General features: G+C 31.0%; 1 protein-coding gene across 1 annotated transcript; it reads left to right on the forward strand.

Moving 5' to 3' along the window:
- The first annotated feature begins 1,606 nt into the window (after positions 1-1,606).
- Positions 1,607-2,272, forward strand: LOC145113990 (3'-5' exonuclease-like). Its single transcript, XM_079050016.1, has one exon. The coding sequence runs from the start codon at positions 1,607-1,609 to the stop codon at positions 2,270-2,272; it is 666 nt and encodes a 221-aa protein (XP_078906142.1).
- Positions 2,273-16,412: the final 14,140 nt, after the last annotated feature.

A 16,412-nucleotide genomic window follows, 5' to 3' on the forward strand; every position in this document is an offset into this window, starting at 1 on the left:
TATGTAATTTCTGAATTTGTACTAACTGTTCATGAATGCAACCCCTTGTTCAACATGTTACAAAGGGTATTTGAATTGAATGAAGTAACTTTTATATTTATATACATATACAAATATATATAAGTAAAATTTAAATGACATTCAGACAAATAACCGATACTTATAAGCCCACATCCAAACAAGAAAAATGAACCAAAGTGAGTTATCAGTCCTTAGCCTTTTAAATATTATATATATATATATATATATATATATATATATATATATATATATATATATATATATATATATATATATAATGTGGTGAAAGAAAAAATGAATGAGAGTTTCAAATGAATGTGGTGAAAGAAAAAATGTTTCCTTTATAAGTATACTAGGTAAATTCCCGCACGTTGCGTAGAAACACCTATATAGTTGAAATCTTTACAAATATGTGTTTTCTGAAATATAACAATAACGTTGTTGTTAAATTTGATATACTAATTCGTATACTAAGTTGATATAATATATTGATTATTTTGAATTATATGATAATATATAGATCTATTAAAACTATATAATCTCAATCGTTTGAAAGACCTTTTTCCGCGTAAATCTTTATGATGTATATCATGTTGAAATCATTGTGTCTCATTGATCGTAAATATTTGAATCAAATCATTGGTTGATATGGAAAGCCTGTCATATGATATACATATGCCTTTGTTGTTCTTTGTTCCTCTTTGCTTCTGTCATATTGATATATATATATATATATATATATATATATATATATATATATATATATATATATATATATATATATATATATATATATATATGACATAACGTTATATTGTAACTGTTATTGAACTCACTAAACGTCACCGCTTATCCTTTTCAGTATTTAGCTATTGCAGGTGATAAGCATCCAGTATAGACATGTATTGTTGGAAGATTTAGAATAGTTAATACTATTACTTTTGTACTTATTGCTTATGTACATTTACGAATTATAAATTACTGGGTAGTTATATATATATATATATATATATATATATATATATATATATATATATATATATATATATATATAACTTTGTAAAAACTTCGTTAGTCGGTTTGTATACAGTCTTTTGTAATAAGACCATATATGTAAAATATGTTTATGAATATGCATATAGCATGTTTGGAGTAATAATGTTAAGTATGAAAGGGGTCTTCCAATTTTTCTCATAATATATAAGTTTTTAACCTATTTTATAATAAACTTAAGCATAAAAAGTGTTGGCTAGGTTTTGAAAAAAAACATATATAGTCAAAATATTTCCTCACTTCATTAAAATTACCAAAAGAATAATATTCGATTATAAAATGTAACTCCATGGGGCTTAAATATTTATAAAACTTTAATTTTCTACTTATATATTATGTTCCCCTTAAATACTGTTTCTTTGAACTTATTATAAATAATGCTTCACTTATCTCTCTACCTATGCACGTAGTCTCTCTCTCTCTCTCTCTCTCTCTCTCTCTCTCTCTCTCTCTCTCTCTCTCTCTCTCTCTCTCTCTCTCTCTCTCTCTCTCTCTCTCTCTCTCTCTCTCTCTCTCTCTCTCTCTCTCAACCATGGTGATCAATGGTAGGCGACGGTGGTCGTCCCACACCACCCACACGAAGAACATCTCTTTCTACGAACAAGACATCTATACCACCGTGACCAAAGATCCTAACTCTGTCACCTCCTGGATCTCTGCAACCACCGAGAACAACAACGGTCACCACCATCCTCTAGTAATCGGCCTGGATGTCGAGTGGCGCCCTTCCTACCGGCGTGGAGTTGAAAACCGTGTTGCCATCTTACAGTTATGTGTCGATCACCGTTGTCTCGTCTTTCAAATCATCCACTCACCATACATCCCTGAGTCGTTTATCGACTTCCTCAATAACCCTAGCTACACCTTCACTGGTGTTCGCATCCATGATAGCATCGAAAAAATGGTGCGACAATATGGCCTGGGACGGGCAGAGGATGGGCTGAGATTGGCTTCGAATGTGGTGGACTTGGGGTGGATGGCAGCGCAGGTTTATGGTAAAAACATGCATGTATTAGGGTTGAAGTCGTTGGCGAAGGTGGTGCTGGAAAAGGAACCGGAGATGCCGGCGTTTGTGACGGTGAGCACGTGGTACGACCAGTGGCTGTTCCCAGAACAGATGGAGTATGCGAGTGTTGATGGCTTTTTGTCTTTTGAGATTGGGAGGGTTTTGATTTCCATGGGAGCGAGTTTATATTAACTTATTAGATGATTTCTAATGACGGTTTGTGTTGGGTTTATAGGATATGTACGATACTGATCATTTAAACAAGATTTCTTTAACTACCATGCAATATCTATTATGATCAGTTAATTTGTGAGTGATAAAGGTAATGACTAATTAATGATCTAAATAAATCTGAATTATATGACCTCTAGTTTTAGATATAAACCATAGCTTAGAAGAATGGCTGGTACCATTAAACATATTTATACTAATATATGATATATTTTTCATTATTAAAAAACTTGTAGTAAACAAAAACTAGACTTTTATTATTTATAGAGTACGTCTATTTTCTAAGGTAATATGTAGCAGACCGACTCTATGCAGAGGTTTTTTAAGTTAGGGCTTAGGGCCCCCAATTCTGAGGGGCCTCATATTTTCCAAAATCCAAAAGTTTAGTCCATTAAAAAATCAAATCCGGTAACCACAAAATAAATGAAGCGGAAGAATAAATCAACAATCGCTGCATTTATGAAACTGAAACGACGTTGTATTCTTCTACCGATTTTATTTTCTGCGACATATTCATCTCATTTGTTTTTGATTTCCGAGTATAGTAAAAGTCAAAGGGTTCCAAATTTTTGGCTTGATTAGAGCCCCTAAAATGGATGAGTCGCACATGATATCTAGTAAAAACATCAATTTTCTTTGGAAAAATGAAATATTAATTTCCAAGACTAAACAGAATAACAAGAGTTACATTAACTTCATTAAAATATTTATTTCTGGACAAACTATAACGAAAATAAAGATCTCTATCTCCAATGATGTTTGTAAGAATTAAGAAAAAAACCGTCAAATTTGGTATATATTACCAAACAAACAAGATTTAGAAAATAAAATCAAAACTATAGGACATTTTAACAGCATGATCAATGGCAACGCTTTCTCATTCACTAGATTGCTAGACAAAATCGAGATTTTTTTTTTCTTCTTTTTTGCGTGAATTTCAGTATATTTGAGATAAATTCAGTAATTACGTAATTGATGAATGATTTCGAATTGAAGACTTGAGCTTCATGATGCCTTGTTGTCTATAAACTAACCAATTAATCGGTTAAAGTTTTTCTGTAAGTCAAAGATGCCACGTGGCTTCCATATATAGTGATGCCGTGCATGATCGATGCTTTGTTTCCCAGCGGTAGCAAAGTAGAAAATGATCCACTTTTGCTCGTGTGTCGACCTCCCTCATAATCATCGACATGCTGAAAAATAATATTTTGGGACCCCCCAACAAATTTGTGCACATCAATTTTTCAAGTACTATAATTTGTTATATTTCAGATTTATTGCAAATAAATTATTATCTTGACAATGATATGGCAACATTTATAGCATTCTGTACTCAGATATAGTTATCACAAATTAGAAAATACAACCAAGAGCTAGAAAATCAATTGTGCAGACTAACTATTTACTGAATGGTGGATCATCAATCCACCAATTAAAAAAAATGCCATGTTTATTCATTCACCTTCAAGTGTAACAAATCACAATTGACCAATTCTTTGAAAGAAACTCTCAAAATGCTCAAAGAATCATGCTACTTTTTGGCCATCTCAATCCATGTAAACTACTCAAACATATATATATATATATATATATATATATATATATATATATATATATATATATATATATATATATATATATATATATATATGTTTGGTAGGAAATTTTTGGTAGGAAGGTAAGAAGTTTTTTTTCTACATATTTTTTTCGCGAACAAACAAAATGAATCATTAGATGATTCATTTGTAAGATAATTCACAAGAAAAAAATTCTCAAAAAAACATCTCGATGATTCATTTATACAATGATTTTGTTGTTATTTACTAAAATTGTCATAAAAATGAATTTTTTCTTAATTTACTTAAAAATGAATCACAAAGATGTTTTTTTGGGAATTTTTTCTTGTGAATCATCTTACAAATGAATCATCTAGTGATTCATTTATTTTGTTCGTCAAAAAAATATGTAGAAAAAAAACTTCTTACCTTCCTACCAAAAAAAATTTCTTACCGGATCTAAAATTTTTTCACTTTTATGACAATTTTAGTGAATAACAACAAAATCATTGTATAAATGAATCATCGAGATGTTTTTTTGAAAATTTTTTCTTGTGAATCATCTTACAAATGAATCATCTAATGATTCATTTTGTTTGTTCGCGAAAAAAATATATAGAAAAAAAACTTCTTACCTTCCTACCAAATATTTCCTTCTTATTTGATCTTGACTCTCTCTCTCTCTCTATATATATATATATATATATATATATATATATATATATATATATATATATATATATATATATATATATAACCATCTTAAAACCTACATCATTTTTATATATTAAAATAATATAAATGATATACAAATTAAATAATATTTTATGTCAAATCCTATACATGCATTTTTTACATAAAAAGTATACTTTATTTTAAACTTAATTTATTAGCTTTTTATATATATATATATATATATATATATATATATATATATATATATATATATATATATATATATATATATATATATATATATATATATATATATATATATTTATAGTTTTACTCCAAAATTATAACCAAGTTAATTCTTTGTATATTATTAAATTGAATTAGATGTTATTTTATTAAAACTAGAAGGAAGACCCATGTTTTACAGTTTGTGAGATTTGCTTCGATTTGAAGGCAATACAAAAGGTTAGCAAAACAGTTGGTTACTACAATGAACAAAATACACTAACGTTGTTAAATTGAAATCAATTAGAGTCTATGTATCTTCATGTTTTTCGCCTAGTTATTAATACTAAAGTAATCCGCGTTGCTAAAACTTTTCTTCACCTTCTTACGTAGACAAAGCAGTTGGCCATGTACATCTTCCAACATACAAAGATTCAATAAGGACACGAAATCAATTCTCCAAAAGAGTGTAATACATTTATAACATACAGAAAAACAGAAACCCATATCACAACATGTATGTAGGAGTACCAGAAATGTTGAATTTTACCACTAGGGATAAAATAGTCAAAAGTTGAATCGAAAGGGAGGAAGTCATCTCATGGCATGTATGTACAACACCATAAATCTTCATGAAGAACATCTATCCAACAACAATTCCATAAGTCCGGAAAGGAAGCGAGCAAATTTTTATCAGCACCAAGAACATCTATAAAACGTGTTCTTGAAAGGGGTTTGCTTTGTAATATTTATTGTACCAAGTAAATAGTTGGTTTCGAGTTAAATTGTAATTATTATATTTTTCACTTTCTTCTCTTTTACTATGGGTTTTTGGCAATAGTTATGGTCTATTCAGTAATTAGTGAAATACTATTAACTCCCTTTTATTTTCTTATTGAGGTTTTATTTGAAAAAAAAAAGTATGCTTCTGAAGAAATATCTTAAAGTACAACGCTATAACTGTAATGGGGACTATGTAGCATATATCACACATAACAACTATATACAAAGAATTTGGGAAGAGTTTGAAAGTTTGTGTATTTCATTTTAGAAAAACATATCAGATCAAGGTTGGGCATGTTGATGTTTTCTATTCTCATTCAATCTTTTCTATAAAATCTCAGGTTTGTCCGTTTAAGTGGTAAAAACATGGGAAGTAAAAAAAAATCATGGGATGCTCATATTGATTTCATCTTACATAATTTCCTTATCAAGAGGTTCTTTATAGAATTTTCTTATCAATTTTTTTAGGATTGCAAAATCATTTCAGGTGGTTTGACCTACCCAAATAGACCACTTGCAATAATTAAAAAGAAATGTCATAAAGTAACAGAATTCAAACTAACCTTTGATCCTGATTTTTAACAACCATCATCCATTCTCTCGGCTAGTAAAGTGACAGAGGAAAGCATCTGCATGCCCTATATTAGCATACTTTCCTTTTTATGTGGACTCATTTACACTTACAAACGTGGAGTTGAGATCACCACCTTCATGGCACTACCCTGTTCATTCACACCATAAAAAATAAGAGAACGGGTACAAATGTCTTTTAGAAGTAGACCAAAATAAATGTTTTACCATTCATTCAGTATTATATCAATTAGGCGGTAAATAAACCTACTTGATACATTACAAGGTAGAAGTACATTGCCAGAATAAGTATCTATCTATATCTATATCTATCTATATTTATCTATATCATACATACTTATAAAGCTAGCACTTTTCCTTGAACCTCATGCATTTGAAACCCCCATAAAATTTGCAAACACCTTATGCATTAGAAACCTCCTATTTTAATGAATATCACTCAAAAGTCTTTTAATAATGATTAACAATTCAAATGTTTTATAACTTATATAATATATTTAATAAACAATTAATGGATACTCTACTATAAAAAGGTCAATCATTTTGAGTACACACACAAATACAAATCACATACAAATTTCACAAAGAAAACAAGTTTAAAGTTTTTTGTGTTGGTTTGAGGGCTTTGAACAATTATTCGAGCCATGTTATTATGTTGAAGTTTTTAATTTGTAAGTTTGTTATATATTAATTCTTTTTTGTATTTTCTTGATTTAAGTATTCTTTTAAGAATATCATTGTATGTTGTGGTTGAAATTTTAATGTAAATTAGATTAGATTCATGTTATCGATTATATGTTATGGAAGGTGATATATATAATATTTAATTAACTATTGTATACATGTTTGTATGTTCATGTTGCTTCAAAACAATAATTAATTAAAAATCATGGATATGTCATATTATCCATGTAAGCCTTTTTTAAAATGCAAATTGTCTATCTTATCACTTTATATTTTAGTATATGTTTAACATTTTAATTATAATAATAAGTGCTTTTTAAAAGTTTCTTTCACTTATTAATAATAACAAGGGTTTTAAAATTAATAAGCAACAATTATAAATAATAAAATCAAATTACATGGATATGTCATATTATCCATGCAAGTCTCTTTTGAAATGCAAATTGTATATCCTATCACTTTATTATTTAGTGTATGTTTCACATTTTAATAATAATATTAAGTGTTTTTTAAAAGTCTTCTTTAACTTATTATTAATAATAAGTGGTTTAAAATTAATAAATAACAATTTTAAATGATAATAACATCAAATTATAAATTACATTTAGCTATATAAATAAATTGTATTTTAAATGAACATCATTATTGAAATTAGAAAATGATCGCATAAGTAAAAATATAATTAATCAATAATAATAATTGTTAATAATAATACTAAATAGATAATTATATTTAATTCTATTAATGAGGAATGTGAGTTGATGTCAATGAATATTATTGTTCAAAATAATTGAGAATATATATATATATATATATATATATATATATATATATATATATATATATATATATATATATATATAAATTAGTGTAAAAATATTATCTCAAAGTTAATGTCAATAACATAACCATTTTAAACATATATTTTTCAATATTTTAACAATATATTTTTAATCTTCGCTGCGCAACGCGCGGGAATTCGTCTAGTATACTTATAAAGGAAGCATTTTTCCTTTCACCACATTCATTTGAAACTTCAATGCATTTTTCCTTTCACCACATTCATTTGAAACTCTCATGACTTTCCAATTTCTTTCTAATAATGATTATAAGTTGGTTAATAAGATTAAATAAATATCAAACCTAAAGTGTAATCATATATAAACTAAATTTCAATATTAAAATAATATTTTTACTTCTACTTATAAAGTTATGTTTTTTAACTTTTAACATATGATACTTAATCTATTAGTTTTAATATATTGTTGGATGTAAACAATTATCATTTTAAAGTTATAACTTTTGAACAATTTGTATAAAATACTTAAATTATAAATTTAAATATAACATTAAAGGATCAATTTAAATATAAATTTTAGTTTAACTTAAACAACCCAAAGAGTATTTTGTAAATAGTTAAAAGTGAGAAATTGTAGTGTCTTTCTAATAATAGTTATAAGTTGGTTAATAAGGTTAAATAAATATCAAACCTAAAGTGTAATCATAAATAAACTAAATTTTAATATTAAAATAATATCTTTACTTCTACTTATAAAATTATGTCTTTAACTTTTAACATATTATACTTAATTTATTAGATTTAATATGTTGTTTTATGTAAACCATTATCAATTTAAAGCTACAACTTTTGAATAGTTTGGATAAAATACTTAAATTGTTAATTTAAATATAAAATTACAATGTCAATTTAAATATAAATTTCAGTTCCACTTAAAAAACTCAATGAATATTTTGTGAATTGTTAAAAGTGATAAATTGTAGTGCTAAATGCAAAAACTAAATTATAATCTCAATTTAACTAAAATATTTCCTAAACATATTTGTATAATCCTTAAAAGTTTTCAAAAACATATATTTGTAAAAACTTCAACTATTTGTATAATCCTTATTGTTATATTAAAAAAAACATATATTTGTAAAAACTTCAACTATATAGGTGTTTCTGCGCAACGCGTGGGCATTCGCCTAGTATACTTATAAAGGAAACATTTTCCTTTCACCACATTCATTTGAAACTCTCATGCATTTTTCTTTTCACCACATTCATTTGAAACTCCCATGACTTTTCAATTTCTTTCTAATAATAGTTATAAGTTGGTTAATAAGGTTAAATAAATATCAAACCTAAAGTATAATCATATATAAACTAAATTTCAATATTAAAATAATATCTTTACTACTAGAAAAACAGCCTTTTACGACGCGCGATGCGTGTCGTAAAACGCTCAGACGACACGCAAATGCGTGTCAAGGAAGACCCTGTCATAACGAAAGACGACACGCTTTTGTACGTCGTCTATTTATGACGCGCATTTACGACGCGCTCCTACGACATGCAATGCGTGTCAAGGAAGGCCTTGTCATAAAGAAGACGACACGCATTTGCGTGTCGTAACCTTACGACGCGCATTTACGACTCGTATTGCGTATCATTAAAGCCCCTATCAAGAAATGTCATGTCATAAATGAAGATGACACACATTTTTGCGTATCGTAATTTTAAATGTTTAAAAAAAATATTATTTATAGATTTACTAATTTTTCAAATTAAATTTGCATTTAATGTCTCATAATAGAAAATAAAATACCATACACAAAAAATACAATCCATTACATAAAATTTAATGTCATACAAATAATCGATCCATGGAAAGATAAAACAAATCAATAGAAGTTGTTTTCTCCCTATACATCATTATCACATACTAAATAACAAACTTTATTTCATATTCATACATATGATTACATTATTCATTAAAAAAACATATACATCATCTTCACCTAAAATGTTATTACATGATGCCAGTTGGCGACTTCATTGATGGATCACCAAGAGGAAGACCAACAACCGCCCTAAAATGTTCCATGATGCATGTGCCCATACTCATGTCCTGTAACTTTAAACATTTAATAAAGTAAAATACCTCCTAAAAATAAAATTGCACAAGAAACAACACATCATAATGAGAAATTCTCCAGCCAACTTTGTTGGTGTGTACTAATAAAAGTTATAGCATGTCCAAGCAAGCTGCAAATAATAAACATCAAGATTATTAGCAACTAAAAAGGCAAAAAAAAAATAACACAACAAAATAACAGACCAGAATCGGGTTCATGAATTCAATCACCTCATGAACTCACAATTCTAGTGAAAACTCACCATCCTTAGGCTTCTCTAGTGAACTTTATATATATATATATATATATATATATATATATATATATATATATATATATATTCCAAAAGATGGAAACTTAGAACAAGTGAAGGATACAATAGAGCAACTTGGAAATTGACAATCTGAGTTGTGAGTAATAATCACCTGCAACATCAAAACCTTAACATAAAGTTCCTATGATATGAAGTGAAACGAACTCCTATATAACACAATTTATTAATTTATAACTAAAAATAATCACCTGCAACATCAAAACCTTATAAAAGCCAGAAATTGGAAGGAATGAAATCTGTCACGCGTTTGGTCTGCGCAAAAGGGAATGGAATTCACCATGAAAAAGAAAGAACAAATTATCTTTTTTCACTTATAAATTTTAATGAGGTAATTGTGGTTTTTCAATGAAAACGGAAGAATGGAGTTGAATTCCTTCCACCCACTCCTAGGAAGGGTGAAATCAAACAAATATGGAATTCAGTTCCATCCACTTGGCAGCCAAACACGCTATGGAATGGAAATTCAAATTCACCAAAATCCGCAAACCAAAAATGCCCTAAGACTAACCTTTTCCACATCTGATGCGCATTACAGCTTCCCAAGCAGTTTCTCTAGTGAGGTCTCTAGCCAACTCATGTCTTAATTTATCTTTATGGATGGCAGAATGAAAGCTTGGATAGTAATAGACTTGACCTCCTGTGTATTTCGCCAAAGTACATAAAATGAAAACTTGAAAACAATAAATTAATATTTTTTATCGACTAAAAACAAAAACAAAAACAAAAACAAAAACAAAAAGTGATTTTGCCAAAGGGATTGAAAAGTGATTTTGGGGAAAAGATCCAATACTATTGCTATAATAGTGACATTACGCCAGGCTAAACAATGAAATACACATATGTAGCATAACAACCGTTTTCTAATGAAATTGACACAAAAAATACCATCTTCAGCTGGTTGTACCACGATTTCAAGAGAACATGTTGAAGATTGCATGTGCAATCACAAACTCCTTCATATAGTTTAGTCAGAGCCTTCAAAAGTCTCTCGTTTGACCAGATAATATCATTATAAAACGTACTATCACCATCTTGTTTCCTAAATGGAAAGAGAGAGTGTGTGTGAGAGATGAGTGGGAGATGATGGTGGAGTAGAGGTAACTGGCGAGGGCTGGTTCGGATTCGGCGTCACGGTGAGCTTCTGCTTTGATTTTGTTCCAGACCCGGTCGCATTCGTTTTCTTCGCCGTTGACGGCGACTTGTCGAGACGATGAAGACATCGTGGACTGCGATACGGTGTTCCGATCTTGAACCGACATCTTGAGATGGCGGAAGTGTGTGCTTAAGTTTCTAGATGGGGTTCGATGTTGGTGGTGGCGGTTTAGGGCTTGCATAGAGAGAGAGAGAGAGAGAGAGAGAGAGAGAGAGACGAGCTGCTTCAAAAGGATTATTAGGGTTTTTGGTAGCGGATTTTAGAAGGAGAAGAAGGAGATGCAACAGGCGGGGTGTTTAACTTTTTGGGATTTCATTTCCCCCCATTCTCAATTTAAGAACGCGCTTTCCTAAAAAAAATATAAAACGACATCTTTAGATGACACGCTTTTTATAATAGGTGCCCTCCGTGTTTTTTTTAGTTGGACACAAATTTTAGGGCACGCAAAAATGCGTGTCCTCTATCCTTCAAATTTTAAAAAACTGACATTATTTTTAGGACGCATAGTAAATTAGTGCGTGTCGTTGTTTGCGCGTCGTAAATGGCTGTTTTTCTAGTAGTAATTAAATTATAAATTTAAATATAATATTAAAGGATCAATTTAAATATAAATTTTAGTTTAACTTAAACAACCCAAAGAATATTTTGTAAATAGTTAAAAGTGATAAATTGTAGTGTCTTTCTAATAATGATTATAAGTTGGTTAATAAGGTTAAATAAATATCAAACCTAAAGTGTAATCATAAATAAACTAAATTTCAATATTAAAATAATATCTTTACTTCGACTTATAAAATTATGTCTTTAACTTTTAACATATTATACTTAATTTATTAGATTTAATATGTTGTTTTATGTAAACCGTTATAAATTTAAAGCTACAACTTTTGAATAGTTTGGATAAAATACTTAAATTGTTAGTTTAAATATAAAATTACAATGTCAACTTAAATATAAATTTCAGTTCCACTTAAAAAAACTCAATGAATATTTTGTGAATTGTTAAAAGTGATAAATTGTAGTGCTAAATGCAAAAACTAAATTATAATATCAATTTAACTAAAATATTTCCTAAAGATATTTGTATAATCCTTAAAAGTTTTCAAATAAGTAGCTTAAAATAACTTACAATAACAATAGTTAAAAATAACTCTATATAAATGATCATATTGTTACATTTAAAATCAAAAAACAATGTTTCATGTTTGAAATAATTATAATGATAGAAATTAAAACGTTAAGCAAATAAATTTTAAAAAATTAATTAACAATAACAACAACTATAAATAACATTAAACCATATATTATATTTAATTTTATTCATGAGTAACTCGCAGGTAGAAGTCATTCAAACGGTTGAGATTATGCAGTTATAATAGATGTATATATTATCATATAATTCAAATAATCAATATATTACATCAATTTAGCATACGAATTATTATATCAAATTTGAGAACAACGTTATTGTTATATTTAAAAAACATATATTTGTAAAAACTTCAACTATATAGGTGTTTATGCGCAACGCGTGGGCATTCACCTAGTATACTTATAAAGGAAGCATTTTTCCTTTCACCACATTCATTTGAAACTCTCATGCATTTTTCTTTTCACCACATTCATTTGAAACTCTCATGACTTTTCAATTTCTTTCTAATAATAATTATAAGTTGGTTAATAAGGTTAAATAAATATCAAACCTAAAGTATAATCATATATAAACTAAATTTAAATATTAAAATAATTTCTTTACTTCTACTTATAAAGTTATGTTTTTTTAACTTTTAACATATTATACTTAATTTATTAGTTTTAATATATTGTTGGATGTAAACAATTATCATTTTAAAGATACAATTTTGGAAGAATGTGTATAAAGTACTTAAATTATTAATTTAAATATATAACATTACATGGTCAACTTAAATATAAATTTTAGTTTAACTTAAACAACCAAAAAAGTATTTTGTAAATAGTTAAAAGTGATAAATTGTAGTGTCTTTCTAATAATGATTTTAAGTTGGTTAATAAAGTTAAATAAATATCAAACCTAAAGTGTAATCATAAATACACTAAATTTCAATTTTAAAATAATATCTTTACTTCGACTTATAAAGTTATGTCTTTAACTTTTAACATATTATACTTAATTTATTAGATTTAAAATGTTGTTATATGTAAACCATTATCAGTTTCAAGCTACAAGTTTTGAACAGTTTTGACAAAATACTTAAATTGTTAATATAAATATAACATTACAATGTCAACTTAAATATAAATTTCAGTTCCACTTAAAAAACAAAGAATATTTTGTAAATAGTTAAAAGTGTTAAATTGTAGTGATAAATGCAAAAGCTAAATTGTAATCTCAATTTAACTAAAATATTTCTTAAAGATATTTTTATAATCGTTAAAAGTTTTCAAATAAGTACCTGAAACAATAATCGATAAATGTAAGCTCGAAGGCTTAGTGAGTTACCACCAAAATACCAACGTTATACCGATATAACCATATCACATAATATATAAGCAAACAGCATGCATAATGAGCCATCAGTCTGACTGGACCGAACCCCGGTCCTCAGTCTATCTGGACCGCTCTCCGAGCCCTCGGCACGTCTGGACCGCCCTCCTCGGGACCTTCAGACTTTCCGGACCGCTCGCTGGGCCTTCGGCCTGACTAGATTTTCCTGGCCCATGCCTGCAGTCTACCCGGTCCGCCCAGGGTGTCTTGGCCTACTGCACACATCGGGACCTGCCTCAACCCTTTCCCCAAACCAACAAACATGTGCACATAAATATCATACGCTAGCATGCAATAACAGATAGTCATACATATCTAACAGATCACTATCATGGCAACCATCGTATAACCAGGATACCGATCTAACCGATCTCTAATATAGCAACCATCCTACAACCAGGATATCAATCTAACAGATTACTAGCATAGCAACCATCCTAAAACCAGGATGAAATCTAACAGATCAATAACATAAAAACCATCCTAAACCAGGATGTAAATCATAAAGGGTCGGCCTTGGTTCCGTAGACCCTCTTGATATAGTGAGGAGAACTCACCTCACAACTGTCGCATTGAAGTGATGAGCTCAAACTCTCGAATCACCGACACGAACTCCACCACCTATATTTACCATAAGACCATTTCCATAAGTTTCCAAATTACCAAATACCCCAGAAGTAAACTAGTCAATCCTTGGTCAAAGTCAAGGTCAACGATCAAGGTCAACAGTCCATGTTGACCCAACTCGTCGAGTGCAGTCCACCGACTCGTCGAGTCCTTCCTGAACTCGAGAAGTCGTGAAATCCCCGGTTGACTCATCGAGTTTCCCCGCAACTCGCCGAGTTCATGCATGTCCAAATGTCGGGAAAACCCTAGCTGACTCGCCGAGTCACCCTACTGACTCGTCGAGTCCATGCAGAAGTCCTTGCACGACAATCTTCGTCGGACTCGTCGAGTTGACCATGCAACTCGTCGAGTCCCTTCAGTCTTTTCTCCATTTAGATGCTTTTTAAGCCATTCCAAAGCTCCATAACGTAGATCTAAGCTCCTAAGGCATACTTCTTACGTAAAGTTGCAAACTTTACGTACATGCAAGGTGCTAATGACTTAAATCAAGCTAAAGAAGAGGTTCTAGGAAAAGGAATTACACTAGCATGCTAAAGACTGAGACTTTATGATTGTAAGGGACAAGATGAGCCTAGATCTGAAGTTGCAACTTCAGATCTTGGTTCATCACTCGAAATGTAGCACCAAATGCCCAAAATAGCCCCAAAACTCAAATATAGAAGGATCTAGCTAGAAGAAGATCAAGGTAATGACTTGATACCTTCAAATGATGCTAAACTGGGGTAGACTTCAAGTCTACACACGTTCCTTGCCTCAAACTTCTTGATCTTCAAGCTCCTTGCAACAAGATCTTCCTTCCAAACTTGAAAAATCACACTAAATGGGGCACACACACGAATTAGGGTTTCAGAACTCAAGGGGACGGTGAGGGGAGGCCAAGGGAGGCTAATGATCTTTTAAGTAGGGTGTGAAAGCCCAGAAATTAGGGTTTCATCCTTCAGCTCCTACTCGCCGAGTCCGTCTTCCGACTCGTCGAGTCGGTCACTTAAGACCCGCGACCAAAACCGTGCCTACTCGACGAGTCAGGGCATCCAACTCGTCGAGTCGACCTTAAAAGTTGGAAATACAAGACTGAAAGTTTATACCTGAGAGTCGGGGCATTACAATTCTCCCCCACTTGAACTAGACTTCATCCTCGAAGTCTGCTGCGGTGAATAACTTTGGATAATGCTCCCGCATCTCAGCCTCCGGGTCCCAAGTCCACTCAGATCCCCTCCGGTGCTCCCATTGTACCTTTACCAAAGGTACTTCTTTGTTCCGTAGAACCTTCACTTTCCTTTCCAGAACTGCTACCGGGCTCTCGACATAATTCAGACGCTCATCGACCTGAATATCGCCTAATGACACCACCGCCTCCTCATCCAGAACACACTTCCGTAGCTGGGAAATGTGCAAAGTACTGTGGATCTGACTAAGCTCCTCTGGTAGGTCGAGTCTATATGCCACTTTGCCAACCCTAGCAATAATTCGAAACGGTCCAATGTATCGGGGACCCAATTTCCCCCTCTTCCTGAAGCGGATCACACCCTTCCAGGGTGAGACCTTCAGGAGTACCATGTCACCGACCTGAAACTCCAATTCAGATCGGCGTCAGTCGGCGTAGCTCTTCTGCCGACTCTGTGCGGTCTGCAGCCGCTGTCTAATCTGCTGAATCATATCGGTAGTTTGTAGGACTACCTCAGTCCGAACCATCACCCTGTGACCCACCTCACCCCAACAAACTGGGGTGCGACACCTCCGCCCATACAACAGCTCATACGGTGGAGCACCAATGATGGAGTGACAGATGTTGTTGTAGGAGAACTCTATAAGTGGTAGGTAGGAGTCCTAGCTCCCACCGAAGTCCATAATGCAAGCTCTCAACATATCCTCAAGAGTCTGTATCGTACGCTCACTCCGGCTGTCCGACTGCAGATGATAGGCTGTACCGAAATGCAGTCGTGTGCCCAGTTCCTCGTGAAACTTCTGCCAAAATCGGGAGGTAAACCGAACATCAGGATCTGAGATGATAGAGACTGGAACCCCCA

This window comes from Lactuca virosa, chromosome 5 (assembly GCF_052849685.1).
Source record: "Lactuca virosa cultivar CGN04683 chromosome 5, Lactuca_virosa_CGN04683_v6, whole genome shotgun sequence".
Taxonomy (NCBI): domain Eukaryota; kingdom Viridiplantae; phylum Streptophyta; class Magnoliopsida; order Asterales; family Asteraceae; genus Lactuca; species Lactuca virosa.

Coding starts and splice junctions, on each gene's coding strand:
- LOC145113990 (XM_079050016.1), top strand. CDS start 1,607: ATGGTGATCAATGGTAGGCGACGGTGGTCGTCCCACACCACCCACACG.